Below are 16,130 nucleotides of genomic sequence, written 5' to 3' on the forward strand. Positions count from 1 at the left end.
ATGGTGGGGTGTACGGCATCGCTCCTCGCTTTCCTCGCCCTCGCCATAGGTAACGTGTAAATTTATCTAATTAATATTCATAAATTTTATTATGTGCTGTTATTTTTTGCTAAAGAGGTGGTCAAGCAATTGTGAGTTGGGTGGAGGTGTTTGGGGTGTGCTTTTCGTAGGATTCGTTGATCTCATGTTCTGTCGTGCGCGGAAACCGGTTCAAGACCTTTCACTTTCCATGTTCTTTCATGGTTGTTTTCACTTGCGTTCGGGCGTAGGTGTGAGTGTGTGATAGATAGAGGGGTGGGGAGAGCATGGAGACGAGTGAAATGAGGGAGATACAAAGGTGTGAGTAGAAAGTGAGAGTCGAGTGAGAAGTGACCCAGGAAAGTCAGGTGCAAAGGTAAGGAAGGAGAAAATAGACAGGACGTGAGGGAAGGAGGAAAAAAGAGAATCGGGAGACGGAAAAGAGAAGCAAGTGAGGGAGTAAGAAGTGTATAAAAGAGGATAGATGGAGTAAAGACGTGTCAAAAGGAGAGAGAGAGAGAGAGATTAATAGAAGCGAAGTAAAAGAAATTCTGCTCCAGTTTTCGTGAATATGAATTATCTAACCAAGTAACGGCTTTATTATTTTTGAGTCGGACATTGTTTTATTTTTCTATTGTTCCGGAGCGTGAATTATTGCTTTATTGTAATTAGTTCCACATGAGCTTTTGTTACATGTAATTTTAGGTTATATGAAGTAGTTTATGTTCTTTTTGTCATATTTGAAAGCTGGATGTATATAATATTTCTCTTGTTAAAATTTGATACTATATTTCAATGTTTCTGTAGTTAATATTGAAGCTAAAATAATATAGTGTAATGTTTCCTTCCCATGTTGTATTTGAAGTACATACATCGAAAGCGGATATGTAAACAGTGTATGACAAAGCTTTAGCTTAGGTGAAACAGAGCCTTTGAAGTTAGCTTGCATAAGTTACCTAAATGCATCAGCAGGAGAGAGGATTTATTTATGTATTTATTTATATATTTACGATAATGCAGGGATATTTGTGAATTTTGTTACCTTTTATGGTCTGTTATTTCCCCCATTATCTCTCCCTTCCCGTTCATAAAGTTTGAGGCAGAAGAGAATATGTGTTTTTCGTGTGGGAGCATCTCTAGTAGCGGCCCTGTCTGCCTTTCTCTCACTAGCGATTTTTGGGTGCGAGGTGCTTCACTCCCGTAGACTTAACAGCATTAACGAAACCACAGTACACTACACCACACCACATAAAATTCACAGAAAATTACCCCCCACACTACAGCACACCACAAAAATTACCCTCCCACCACCACACAAGGGTGTGAAAACCGTACTCCCAAAGCTTCCGCATCTAACACTTTAGTACATGACAGTATATCGTAGTTAGAATTATATTTATTAACAGAGTTCCGTCGTAGTTGGATTATTACTTAGAAAAAAAAAAAAAAAGCTTGTAGATACCCTCATCTAAAACATCAGTGAGTGGGGTTTCTGCATACATAAGTCAGACCGTCTGGGAGTAGCCAAGATAAAATGGTTATAAAACGTCCTCGATCGGTTAGGAGTAATCGCTTCACTCCGAGGACGTCTTATATATTCTTATTCCTGACTTTTCGAACTGGAGGTCTTAGGTTTTTCATCTTTGACCTTTGCGCTACTTCGATGCTCTCTGTAGCTGCACATCGTCGCCTGGAAGTAGCAAGAATGTAATGGAAAGTTGGGCACGTCATTGGATTGAAGGGGTTAGTGATTTGGTTGCTATATAGAGTTCTTTTTACCTTAACTTGGCCCAGATTATCATCCTTTTGCAGCATATTCCACGTAGCTTAGTGGCAGAGGAAATACTGTGGCTCAGCATCCTTTCCATAGCATTTCTTTGTGACTATAGCATTATATTTTATTGCTGATCTGTTGTTACACGTCAGCATTCAAGATAGAGAGATGTCAGTTTTAGGGCAAGCTAGAGTAAAACGAGTATATCAGCCTGTGTGGGAACTTCAATACCGCCTGTATAGATACGAATCCAAAATTATATATGATAGAGTCACGGTCATGGCGATTATAGGGATTGAGAGTAACGGACACAAGTTATAGATATTGAGTTGCAGCAGGTTTTAAAATTATGGTCATATGTCATAGATACTGAGTTAGATTACAGGTTTGAAAATTGTATGTTTGATGGATATTTAAAGAGATGCGGTCACGAAACTTAGATTTATTGTCACAGAAATTTTAGACACTTGCTGGGGTGTACTTGGTGATTTAGATTTTGATGCGGTCACGAAAGTTTCAGATGCCACAGAGCGTATGGACATTAAATACGGTCTCGGAAATTGCTTGGCGTACCCGGTAGAGATTGTAAGATACGGTCACGGATGTTGTGGCGTCGTATTTCAGGTCACTTTGAACATTTTGCGGCGTCTCTCCCTCGGCAGTATATTCTTCACATTACACCTCGATATTAATACGATATACTGTAAATAACACAAGGGAATATTAAGGTGAATGCAGAATAAACCGCTAAGGAGGAGGGACTACGTATAGGCTGCTGTGCCACCTGAAATAGCCTGCGGTCATTAGCGTTGCTAATTGAAATTATTCTGATCTCGGTAGAAAGACGCCATTGCCCGTTAACCCTTTCAGTACGATGGCGTCTTGGTCTTCTTCTTCTTCTTCTTATTATTATTATTATTATTATTATTAGGCGAGTCCTTGCAGTGAAGGGGTGCAGTACAGAGTACGGAAATTTCCCCCCGTACAGCATCCTTGAAGGTGTGTATGGGAGGGGGAAGGGGAGGGGGGACAAGGTTGTATGGACTGACTGGGGAAGGTTCACTCCATCTCCTTCTCTCCCTTCTCTCTTTTTCCTCTTTCCTCTCTCTGCTCCTCCTTTCCCCCATCTCTGTCTCCTCCCTGTCCAGTCCTTCTTTTCATTTCCTTTTCATCCTCCTTCCAGAGTCCTCCACCTTCGCCTCCTATTCCTCTTTTCCCCATTCTCATCCTCCCAGTCTTTATCCTTTATTTTCCCGTTTTCCCCATTCACTCCTCCTCCTCCTTATCCTCCTCCTCCTCCTCTCCTGTTTCTTCCCTCATCCTTCACCTCCTTCCCCCTTTTCCGTATTCATTTTCCCTCCCGATCCTCCTTTGTGTGTTCTCATTCATTAATGCCTCTCTTTTTTCTCTTCTTTTTCTGTTCTTTTTTGTTTTCAGTGTCCAGAATTAGTAAGCTTATTGTGTTGATTATTTTTTCTCCGATTTCACTGGCTTTTACCATGATGATACAATTTCTCAGCCCCCTCCCCCCCCCTCTCTCTCTCTCTCTCTCTCTCTCGTATATTTACAAGTGTCTATCAGTATCTTACTATCCATCCTAGATTGCCTTCTGTAGTTCTAATCAGTCTACTTGCCTCTGTGTACCAACCAACCTATACCTACTTACTCAGGTACTTGTCTACTTACCTACCAGCATACCTTTACCATCAATCCCTTCACCCATCCGTGCATGTCTTCATCCATTTATCATTCAGCAAGGCCATCCGATCCTCACCCTATCACCCATCGCTAATTACTGGGTTTCTGCAGCCAGTGATCATCCCTAATCATTCATCTACACCCTTCACCCTGTGTCCACCCACCCGCACCCTCAACCCTCTACCAGCGCACCCACACTCTCCACCCATCCACACCCTCCACCCTCTATGCACCCATCCACATCCTCCACCTTCTGTCCACAGCCCACGCCCTCCACACGTCCTCTCATCTGCAGCCTCCTCCTAACCACACCCGACCATATATAATATCCCGAACCACTCACTTTCTCCACCAAGCCCAGCCTACCCATCTATCCCATACCGTCTGTTCACCCACTCATCGACTCATAAATCCATTCTCACTTTCACTTACCCTTACCTTTGTCATTTGTTGTTTTGATATTAGAATATTTAAGTGCAATACTTTACATATTATTTGCGTATCATCACCTCCCGAGCAAGATTCATGAGAGCGCCCGTGCTTTGAATGCTTTCTGTTCGTTGTTTACGCCATAGAAGTTTAGGGCTTCAGTATTTCGAAATGGATCGTCTTACCCAATTGTGAATAATGACCTTCCTGCTTCAAGTTCACCCCATTTTGCTTGGACCATAGGCTGGAGTTCACAGACACTTCCTTATGTTGTAAGTCAGGCAAATGTCAAGTTCACGCTGCCCCTTAACTCAAGTGAGATTGGGCTTGCTGAATGTAGCAATGATGGCGGCTGGGTGTGAGCGGATATGGAACGGACTGGTGGTAGAAGAGAAACTCATTAACACTGGAGCTCTTGTGGCTCATTCAGCTGAACAAAATCATCTGGTGGTCGCTTGAATATCAAAGTAGTCTCGGCCATGGGAGAGTTAATTTATCAACTCCTTACTGGGAAAGTACCATCTTAGGTATTTTATTCTGGTTACCGTCAGACGATTTAATTCAGCTAAGGAAAACTGCGCGTGGTGAAGATGCATCTAAGTAATCCAAGTACTGTATATAATTAATATTTTGATTTACCAGGAATAATGAACTTATTAATTTTGAGCAAATTTTTACGATGTTGGTGGTGAAAATGAAATTATAATAGCTGTCATGCTGATTAAGATTGAACAGTCTATGATTAGGAAAATGAATTGGTATTTTGATATAAAAATACCGGTACTGGTATCAGTAAATGATATAAAATTAACTGATAAAACTTTTAAACGAATCATTGAGGCGAAACTGTTGACAGATAAATTAATTATCGAATGCATTTTAGCAACGTGACAATAATAACACTTTTAAGATGACCAAGTAGAAATGTAAATGAATTACGGTATATAAAATTGAATTTTAATTATGGTGGAGTAGCCTGTTATTGTTTTTTTTTTTTTTCGTAAAAGGATTATTAGGTATCGTATATTTGACCAAGGGGAAAATATTAAATGAATGAAAGAAATTATAAAATATCGTAAGTACGGTACCGATTATATTTCGTACGTTCGGTATAGCACCGAAATATTTCTTGTCTGTAGTATGCCCAGTCTTGACTCATGCAGGAGCGTACCATATTTCTGTTAGCATTGCAACAATGATTTTTAAAGCTTAGTCAAGGCTGTGTTTGTTGGGTGCATATCGCCTAACGTGTGTTGATGTGCTGTTGAAGACTAGATACGGTTCGTATCTGGAGTTTATGTTGCAAACTGTTCACTACCATTTGAATGAAATCGTAAAACGACGCAATCACAGCTGTTGCAGTATTTATCTCTTAGATATGTTGACATTTGTACGACGCAATCACAGCTGTTGCAGTATTTATCTCTTAGATATGTTGACATTTGTAGCGTTAGTTTTAATGTTACACTAAGGGCGTGTTTCGTAGTTGGTAGTCATTCAGTCTAAAGTGTGTGCTGTGAGGGTAGCGTTCAAATCCCTTCACCTGTTCGATGTGGTTTGTCGTGGAGTTTTCATCAGTAGGGAATATGGTACCCGAGAAAAGAATGTCCGGGTCTAAAGAGAGTACCGGTATGGAGCGAAGACGAAGTGTAAGAAAGGGCATTGGAGACTGTTGGGTGATCAGTATTGCCTCGGTATAGCAGGTCCCATGGGTGGAAAAAAATGTCCTTGGTAATAGTCAGCAAATACTTCCCACGTCGCCTGTCCCCAGTGTGTCGTAAATGGCGACTTAAGATATAACTTTGGGTTCAGTTTCTCATGGTTGCACAATGATTCCTGGCCGTCCTCCATAACGTTACGATATTATAATGCAGGGTACGCTTTATTAGTTTTCTTTTGTGGCTTTATTAGTATTGTGATTGCATGAATAACAGTGCTGCTAAAAGAGAATCGTAATGAGAGAGAGAGAGAGAGAGAGAGAGAGAGAGAGTGCTAAGGAAGAGATGCTAGGAGCCTACTAAGGCCACTATGTCAGGCACCATTGTCTCCAGACTTCAACACTTATTTAATTTCATTGTCCTACACATCGACTCAGGGACAGTAGAAGGAGGGATTATTGTATGTGGCTTAATTAAGAACCTCGACAAGTTTTTATAAAAGCTCTTAACACTTTTACCCGAGGACGCCATCTTTATATCTTACTGTCCTTATTTTATTTATTTGGTGTCCTGACAAGTTTGTTCAGCTAGGATTGACTTTACGACCTGGAGTTAGATCATTTTAGTCGTTATTGAGGGGGAGTTCAAATTGAATAATAGTTTAACGCTAACTTGAAAAATAAAAAAAAGACGTTGTGAGGTTGGAGAGTTATTCAGTTCGCAGGATAGTCGAGTCTCCTTATTAGCAAGCTTATCAGAAATAGTTTTGTTTTTCTTTTTTTTTATCACTTTAATGCTAAGGCTGCAGTGACCTGATAAAATAAACTCGTCTGGCGGTAGATAAAATAGACCATTAGAGTTGTCCCAGTCATGAGGGGGTTAATGGTATACAGACTGTCAGTAGTGACATATTAGGCTCCTGCACTCACTTCAGGCTAAAAAAAAAAAAAAAAAAAAAAAGGTAGCTGGAATAGAAAACTTGATCTCTCCCGCTCATGAAAGGGCCAATGTTCTTCCCAGTGTTGTGAAATGTTTAGTATAAATAAATGCGTGAGCAGGCAATTTTGTAAACAGAAAAGGTTCAAGAAAGTTTGTAAATGTGGAACTTATAGGAAATAGTTTTGTCTAAGTTTGGAGAAGTATTTTTGTTAAATCATATTTTTGCGCTCTGATATTCACCCTGGTTAGGTTCTGAAGTGTTTGGTTGCTGTATGAGTGATCAGAAAAGCATGAGGAAGCAGTCTTATCCGCAACCTAGGCTCAAGAAAGTTTGTAAATGTGGAGCCAGTTTTCAGACGTGTAATTTAATACGTTATCCACATCGCTTCAAGGATATCTACACGTGTCAACAATGGAACATGATGTACCGTAGTTGTGTTGGTTGTTCGAGAGCTGCATGTCACCCCTCCAGCCTAATGACGTGATTTTTTTCCTTCTCCCTTCAGACGATTTTATTCAGCTTAAGAAGATAGTAAAACGTTGTTGAAGACTACATAGTGTCCCCCGTCAGTTCGAAGTCTCCTAAGCTGAATAAAATCGTTTGGAGGGGGTTAGCATGAATAAGAGCTCTGAGTTAACTTCCAATCCGAGTGTATTTTAGTGTATTTTTGCTATCCAGACGATTTTATTCAGATTAGGGGAGACTTCGATAGATACATCATCAATCAACCCGTTCTCTGCTACACATCCTTCCTTAGCAGTAGAATAAAGCTCGTCTTGAGATGAAAGAGTAGAGTAAAAATATATTCTTGGACTGAAGAGGTTAAGGTAAATGTAGGTTCTCTTCACCCACTGTAACTTCCGAGGTGAGTGAACCGTAACCCCTTCAAGCTGGTAACGTATTATTATTATTATTGTTGTTGTTATTATTATTATTATTATTATTATTATTATTTGCAACCTACTGACGATTTTCTTCATCTTACGGAGAGAAATCAGGTTATGAAGGAGTTAATGGGCAATGTTTCTAACCGTCACTATAAATGGGTTTCTCCAAATGTAATAAAATCGTCTGGAAGTAGAAAAAAAAATCGAATTGAAGGGGTTACAGGAAAAAGCTACCGATATTTGTTTCATTCCTACAGGCCAAGGACTTATTTTTCACTTCGTTATGGTTGACGTTAGACAGTTTAATTCAGCTTAAACTTTTGGTAATGAAGAAGTTAGTGAAGACCATATCTAACCCCTCAAGTTTGATATCCAGACCCCAATGAAGTGGTTCGAAGATAGCAAGAATAAAAGATAAAGCACCATTGTATTGAGTGAGGTCTCTCTCTCTCTCTCTCTCTCTTATATATATATATATATATATATATATATATATATATATATATATATATATATATATATATATATATATATATATATATATCACAATACACGAACTTTCTCTTGTATGTTGTTTATATAGATTCAGTATCTGCTTGTTTATACATCATTAAAAGTTGAGTTGTATCATGTAAAGTAAAGCGGTAAGGAAAAGGCGTTACAGAATCTCCAAAGTCACGGGTCTCGAGGATGTCACCGCAAAGGAGGGGACAACGAGACGAAGAACATTGTGTAGGTTATTTTTTAATGACGTCAGTACCACGATAATTCATTCACTAGTGAGCAGCGACGTCTTGCTTTATTTTATTCTGGGTGAATTTAGGAGAGCTTTATTGAAGCAAGAGGGCTAATTACGGCTTTGTCTAACACTCCAGTTCGGAAAGTCTCCTCTGAGCTAAATACGACCGTCTGAAGGTAGGAATGATTTTTTTTTGTTTCGTCATCGTAGTGAAGATATTGAAGGATATGAGAAACAAGGATAAGCGTTATTTATTCATTAACGTCATTACCACGATAAATACCACGAGATGGCAGCGGGACAAGTACGGGAAGTCCTTGAGATTATCCGGTGCTGCTCAAGGTCTCACCAGAGGTCGCCATCTTTGTTGTACCCACCAGTTAAAGGAGCGTTTTTTAAACTTTTTTTTTTTTTTTAATATATTTAACTTTTGTAGCGTAGGCGATGTTGAAATGGTTGCTGAGGTGATGAAATTTATCGGGAATGTAGTATTATGAGCGGTTTCCTTTTCATTACGTTGGGCACATGGCGGTTCAAAGTTTCGGCCATTGAAAATTGCTAGATCTTCGAATATTTAAGAGTTTAGATTCGTTTGGTATTTGATTCGCAGCTCCGTGGACTCATAGTGGTAATCTGATACACGGAAGGTAATGGTTATCGCCCTCATGTGGTTATTAAAAGGAGGGGAAAGAACCCTGATTATGGCAACACTACTCCCGTTACAGTTGGCGGGAAAAACTTTCACTTGTGGGTCGACCCCGCTATCCTGGACACGCTCACGATTTGTTTCAACATAGTCTTTATTCATTGGATTATTTGACCAGCTTTTCAATGGTGTGAACGGTAAAAAGATTCTCCACCCACTTGGTATGGTATTTATTTTAACATCTGCTTTATTTGTATGGAACACTGGGGAATCAGAGGTTGAAAGACAAAGCTTCCAGGAAGACTTAATTCTTCATGTACTAGGTCACTTTTCAAGGCTTGGAGTAGTAAAACCTTATCTCTGTTCGCATAATGTCGAATTTCTTTAATTTGCTCCATTTAATATCCTCGGACGACATTGGGAAAGCAGTTATTAGTTAGATGAGAGCGCGTCCGTGAAAATTTTGTTTCCGGGTACTTCCAAGAAATTGATGACGCATGTTGTGATGAAGGTTGTATTGTTACAAATGAAAATGAAAGGTTTCCTTTTTTTTTTTTTTTTTTTTTTTTTTTGAGGTAAAATCATTCAGTTCCCTTTTGTTGGGCTAGACCTGTTATGATCAAAGCTTTACGAGTTATTAACCAGATAAATTATGGTACCGACCAACAGTACATCAGTGCTGAACTATACTGGAACTAGATATACAAGTGGTCAGTGGCTCGAATAAGTCTGTATGGAGGTTAACGACTGTTTAACATGCAGGCGCAGCTGTTAAATGTAAGAGGGATAACTCCTTCAGTAGGGTGATGTTCTTATGATGGTGTTTGCCGAGCCCATCAAATTTATGTAGCTTAGAGGCGACCTCCTACGTTGAAGGGGTTAACCCCTTCATTGTATGGACTTGGAGTCTCTCCTGATCTAAAATCGTTTGGCTTTAGCCAGAATAATAGAGTGGGCCACGTTCTCGTGTTGAAGAGATTAGTGATTATTACTACCAAGTGGTCATTTAGTACACTATTCTTTATATCTTGAGCATTACCGGCTTAAATACGGTTGCCGCATTTCGCCATGTTGGAAACTGCCCTGGAGGAGGGGAGGTGGCTGTGTCTCGGTGGGGAGGTGGGTGAGGGAGAGAATAGGTCAAGGTCTCAGCTCAGGTCTCAGCATCCGGAAGGCAAGCTAAGGCGGCGGCATTTCCCACCTATAGAAGTGATAGTTCCTTTTGATACAGCTAATATCAGGGGGTGAGAGACTGGCAGTGATGTTGGTCTATACGAATGATCTTTTTATTCGTACGGACTAAAATTCCCATATCTCCATCTTGAATGCTGCGCTGTAACAATAGATTACCATAGCACTAGGTAATGATGCTAGTCACGAAGGGGTATGGAAAGGAGTTAGAGCCGTAGCAGTATCTTATTCTGTCATTGTGCTATGTGAAATATATTCCAAACGGACGAAAATCTGGGCCAGGTTAAAAAGAATTTAGTTTAGGAGGCAGTTTTTCTATATTAGGATAACATCCCTGTCGTACGTGGGTTTCTTTGTGCAGGAAAAATAAGTTGAGGGCAGAATCTGGTCCTCCCATGTCTGTTGTTAATCATGCTAAAAGAAACTTAAGATTGTCTCACATTACTCCGCTATATGTTTTGCATTAAGAACTCGAGAGACGGAAGGCGTTTGTACTGTTGCGTCCTTGTCATTCTTTAGACCTTGGTCGTCCTGGAAAAACAGATAGCTCAAAAATTTGAGCCCGTACCCTTTACGAACTTACGATCAGTTCCTTTGGTAACTACTATTTGTTTTTGTTGGAAGAAAAAGTGACATGGGAAGTTTTTGACGCTATATTCGTAACTTTTTTTTTTTTTTAAGTTTAGACTGTGCTTGATTTATTTTTTATGCCAATACAGTTTTCTTCGCTTTCACATCTGTCACACGTCGCAGTCAACCAAATGAATGTTAATGTGAAAACCGTAACACGACAGTGAGTCGGAAATTAACTGCAATTGTGATTAGCTCATCGGAAAAGTTGTGCTACTACTACTACTATTGCTACTACTTCTACTATTACTACTACTACTACTACTACTTTGAGACTACCTGCCGTTTTCTATTATGCCAGGGGTTTCACATTCATAACCGTTGACAGTATTATTGATGGTGTTTTTATGACGTATCGATGTGGCATTAGAAGAATACTGGTCCTGAAACAAATCCTCATGCCATATCCTCCAACAGCAGAGATCCAGTTTCCCTGATATAGTATCGTAGTCTGTTGGCCCAGTGTTGTAGATTCGATGTTTTTTAATTAAAGCATCATTTGGAGGTAAGGGCCTTTATAGTAAAGGTAATGGCCTTTATAATGATGCTTTAATGGTGCTGTAATAGTGTTTTAATGGTAATGGCCTTTCTGATGGTGCTTTAATAGTAAGGGCATTAATAATGATGCTCTAATAATAGACTCGATGTTACTGCCTCCTCGGAAGTAGTAGCGTCCTGTAGTCCTCTTTAGATTTTCTGCTAATTAAATGGAAAAGGTCAATAGGAAGAGGTGAACTATATCAGTGCCCAATACATCGGCTCAACTGCTCTGTCCACTCTGGCATCGCTGTAAGTCCGGTACGGTACATTTGAACAGTAAGTGCGGTACACAGTTTTTTCTGCGTTATTTTTAGAGTATATTGATTATAGTTCCCATGAAATGTTTTAATCCTTTCAGCAAGGTAAGATCGTGCACAGGTTCGGCTCACACAGGCTTGCCTTGCCTGAATAACCCCCTTTTAGACTGATATTCTCCCCCCCCCTCTCTCTCTCTCTTTCTCTCTCTCTCACACACACACACACACACACACACACACACACACACACACACACACACGCACACACACACACACACACACACACACACACACACACACACAGCACCACAGAACACAAGGTAGTGTACATCCGTGGAGCAACTCTTGTTGCCATGAAATTTGTTGTGGCTAAATGTCACATGCAGGACAGTTACACACATGCAGGTCACCTTTTAGCCTTAGTTGGTTACTGTTTTTTCCTTGACCTTTTCAGGTTCCCAGTATTTATATAGTACAGGAAGGTGTGACGTTGCCCATGTTCTTGGAGACTCGGTTTTTGTAAATTTATAAGTGGGTACGATTTTTTTTTTACTTTTATTTTTATTTTTCCTCTGACGTAGTGATATCCCAAATATGAACAAGTACTAGTAAATGGGAACCATAATGGAAGGTCAAGGTGGGGGAGGATGTCTTGTGAGGGAGGACGTTGTGTCGTGGGAGGAGGGATCGTTACTGGTAGTGAGAGTAGCCCTTGAACTTTTAACTAATGGTATCGTACGGTACGTTCTTTAGACTGTGGTAAAGCATGTTGATAATTAAAAGCTACATAGATTGCAAGGAATGTAAAGTGTAGCATAGATATCATTATAGTTGGTTTATTTTCATCTGACGAAACTGTGCCACTTCCACACTCAGAATACTATGTTCTAGTTGCACAAAATTCCATAAGCCTTCGTTATGAGGTAGGAACGAGTCTTCTTGGTTACTGCTTAAATCAGCCCTCCACTCACACCTGACCATCAACTGAGCTGGAAGAAATTAGCCATCTTTAGGTTCGAGTCTCACTGGCTCCTTGAGAACACGACACAGGTTATTATACTCATGGACTTACGAATATCCTCACTTTTTGTTTTTTTTTTATCATTACTGGCAGTAGAGAAGAATCAAGCCAAAAAAAAAAAAAAAAGTCATACTGATGCACTTTATCTTAGACTAAAATCCCACTATTTCAGGGGGATGGTTTGATTCCAGAAAAGGGAATCCCCATCAAAACACTGTACATACCTCTCCGTCATAGGGAACAGAATCGAACAGAACATTCAAGTTCATAGTCATCGTTCATATCCTAATTTCCCAATATTTCCAAAGGGTTGGGTGGGAGGCACAAACAGGACTAGGAAATCACCCAAAAGACCTTAATATATATAGGTTACTGCCTTTTCTTTTTTTCCGACCTTGGGCATAGGCTGCACAGTCTGCACCCAAGGCCCAGCAGTCCTACATACCATACAAGTACATCTCCTCATGTCAACAAATGGAGTATAATACAGTCCAATGGGGAAAAAAAAAATTACTCCTTAACCATCGTATCCTAACTTTGTAAAATTTCCAAGAACAGGAAAAAAAGCATATGCCAGACCTGTACAGAGTACAGAACAGAGACCCAGTTTACTCGACGTTTCATCAAAGCCGGCTTCTTTAGGATTCCTGAAGAAGCCAGCTTTGGCGAAACGACGAATCAACTGAGCTTTTCTGTACTTAATGTTTCTCCATACAATCACAGCCAACGCTGGATTTACAGTCGCGTGCCATACATCTTCATATATTCCAGATAACTTTGTCATCGTCGCTAGAGTAGCCTAAGTACAGTCCGAAGGAGGAAAACTATATTCATCGTTCATCATCTCCCCTTTCCCAACATTACAAATGATTAAGTAGCCCAGGTTTTACAGAGGGGAGGAGGAAAACGCAACAGAAAAAAAAAAAAAAACTCTTCTTTAGTGGAAATATAGCAGAATTAGTCCCTCCAGTCTGAGAACGTCCTTTATATTTTATTCTTGCTACTTCCAGACGATTTTATTCAACCAGTTAAAGTGTTTATGTACAGAAGAGGTTTATGAAACTTATGTCTTAACTCCTGCTGTCCAAAGTGTCTCTCATATGCTGGATAAAGTTGTCGAATGTAGAAACATGACGGTAAAAAATATGGCGTCGAAATGAAGTGCTGAAACAAAAAAGTTCGTCATTATCATCATCATCATCATCGTCATTACCATCATATCCCAGTTCCCAGTAGGCTGTTTCAAATGGGTGTGAGTCCTTGGTTCATGAAGAAAAGGGAAGCACGTCAGAGCTCAACGTATATCATCTTCATGAAATCAAGTAGAGTCCAACGAAAGAAAATCATATCATTCATTTTCATCGTGTCCCAATTTCCTCTCATTTCCAAAGGGTAGATGGGTGTGCTTCGTGTTGTGACCGTGTGTTCAAAGGTGAAGGGCGGTGCTCGCTATTCTTGTGAGGGACTAAAGGCCACATTAACCTCGTATCGACGCCGGCAGGTGTTAGGCCCATTGTGGAATATGTTTTTGTTTAATAAAATGATGTCAGGATGATGATCACCGCTCCCACCCATCCTTTTATTTCTCTCCACTGCGCTTCTCCAGACCCCAAAGAATGGTGTACCTTCTATGTTTCCCAATTTCTTGGTTTGCGTTTTTGTATACTTGCAGGTGGTGTTGCCGTAAGACACTAGATCTAGGTCACAACATTGACAGAATACTGTCGAGGAGCTGCAGTCTATCTCTTCTTGTGTTGGTAAAGGACTGTGTGACCTCATCGTGCTAACCTTATGGAAACTGGCTGTTTACTCCCACGACACTGAAAAGGAGAATTGAAACTGTGCTCCAAACTTCCGCACCGTGGGTAAATGTGTAGGAAGCAGTCGTTATTATGGCATTAATAGTCATTGTTACAGTATATTACTTATTGGGATATAAGGCAGATTTTATAATTGCAGTGCTAATTTGGTATCAGTGCATAAGTAATACTATAATAGGGTTGCATACTACGATGTTATTATCCACAGTTGACAACATTTGTTGCTTAACCCCAGTCTGTCTGGTCGAGAAGTCCCGTCGATCACAGGTAAACAACTGCTTCTGTGGGGCCGTCCTACAGGTACAGAAAAGTACGTTACAGTAAATGATACATCATTTAGGGATTCGGCGCCCCCTTTTTGGTAGACAGCTCATCACCAGGGTCGGATCAGAGTTCATTCGGCGGCGAGGTGATGGGAAATAGTGGGAGGTTTGGCTTCCAGGTGGACGTTACAACTGCTTCACCCTGGGTGCACTGCGCCACCCGTGTAGCCTCCCCATCAGCGCCGGTACGTGTATAATGTAGTGAAGCCAAACAGAAACATATCAAGGTGGGAGCGGGTGTGGAGGCAGGCAGTGGTGTAGGTGGTAAGGGTGGTAGTGATAGTGATAAACCCTGCCTGGTGTGGTGCTGGTGACTTATAAAGAGACTGTACCAATGCACCGATGTTTCAGCAAAGAAATGCCGGCGTGGATGAGGCAGTCCATATTAATCCTGGTGTGTGTGTGTGTGTGTGTGTGTGTGTGTGTGTGTGTGTGTGTGTGTGTGTGTGTGTGTGTGCGTGTGTGTGTGTGTGTGTGTGTGTGTGTGTGTGTGTGTGTGTGTGTGTGTGTGTGTGTGTGTCTGTTTTCTCTTTTTTCCCTTTTGTCTGTTTGGTATCCTGTGTTTTTTCTTTGTTACCTCCGCTTGAGAAGTCGAACGGAAATTGTTTACACCTGTCTATCTGTTTGTACATTGAATTATAGGAAAATTATGGGGAGGATCATGATGAAAATTTATAGGGTTATTCCTCGTAAACCCAAGCAAGTAGTGATTTTGGTGAAAGTACGTTAGAGACAAGGATACCACCTCGGGATTTTATTGAGCATCAGAACCGGCATAAAAATATCATTAAACTCCCTCAACTTGATGACGATTTCCTGTTTTATTCTGGGTATTTCCGAAAGATTTTAGCTTTATTTAATGGATTTTGGTGTAATGAAGTTAATACCTTTCTGTACAAATTCGTCGAGGTGTGAATAAAGTACGCGCTACATTGAATGCCCCACTTGTAGGCTGTGTGTGTGTGTGTGTGTGTGTGTGTGTGTGTGTGTGTGTGTGTGTGTGTGTGTGTTTTAGAATGTCATTGTTTGTCGGTCATGTACTTAATACCGATTTGTTTGTCTCATGTCTGCGGTTTTATCAATCATTTGGTATAAGTCTATTGCACAAGGTGTCTGCAATGTGTCTATAATTACCTCCAGCAACTTCTCTGGAGGAGATTGTGTAGTCACCTGTGTTTGTCTGTTTGTTTGTCCACACGATATCACCAAAAGTTCTCTATGAATTTCAGTGAAATTTTGTGGATGGGTAGGCCATTAGATTTGGGGGCGGATCCGGATCCGAATCCTTTGTATCCTGCACAATATAAGTTCTCAGTGAATTTCAGTGAAATTTTGCGGTAGGGTAGGCCATGGGCCAAGAAAGAATTGATTAAATTTGGGGGCGGTTCCCGACCCGGATCCGGCGTTGGCTGAGGTATGCGCTTTCTGAGTGCTTTCTAGGGTACTTTGAGTGTATTGCAAGGGTTGGAACTAAATCATAAAAATCCCTGATGTCGGGGAAAAAATTAAATGTACTGCTGATTTATAGAACCATGTCGGACTGTCGGTAGAGTATATAT

At 40.5% G+C, this 16,130-nt stretch overlaps 1 protein-coding gene across 1 annotated transcript in view; it reads left to right on the forward strand.

Annotated features, from left to right (window-relative positions):
- Nucleotides 1–16,130, forward strand: part of LOC145393699 (putative chitinase 2) — a 59,594-nt gene continuing 43,464 nt past the window's right edge. The window contains exon 1 of the mRNA XM_080267746.1: nt 1–49. Coding sequence (XP_080123872.1) covers nt 1–49 — 49 coding nt within the window. The remainder of the gene's footprint in view (nt 50–16,130) is intronic.

Source organism: Coenobita brevimanus, chromosome 25, assembly GCF_032717465.1.
Source record: "Coenobita brevimanus isolate Jiangsu-jjx chromosome 25, ASM3271746v2, whole genome shotgun sequence".
Classification (NCBI taxonomy): domain Eukaryota; kingdom Metazoa; phylum Arthropoda; class Malacostraca; order Decapoda; family Coenobitidae; genus Coenobita; species Coenobita brevimanus.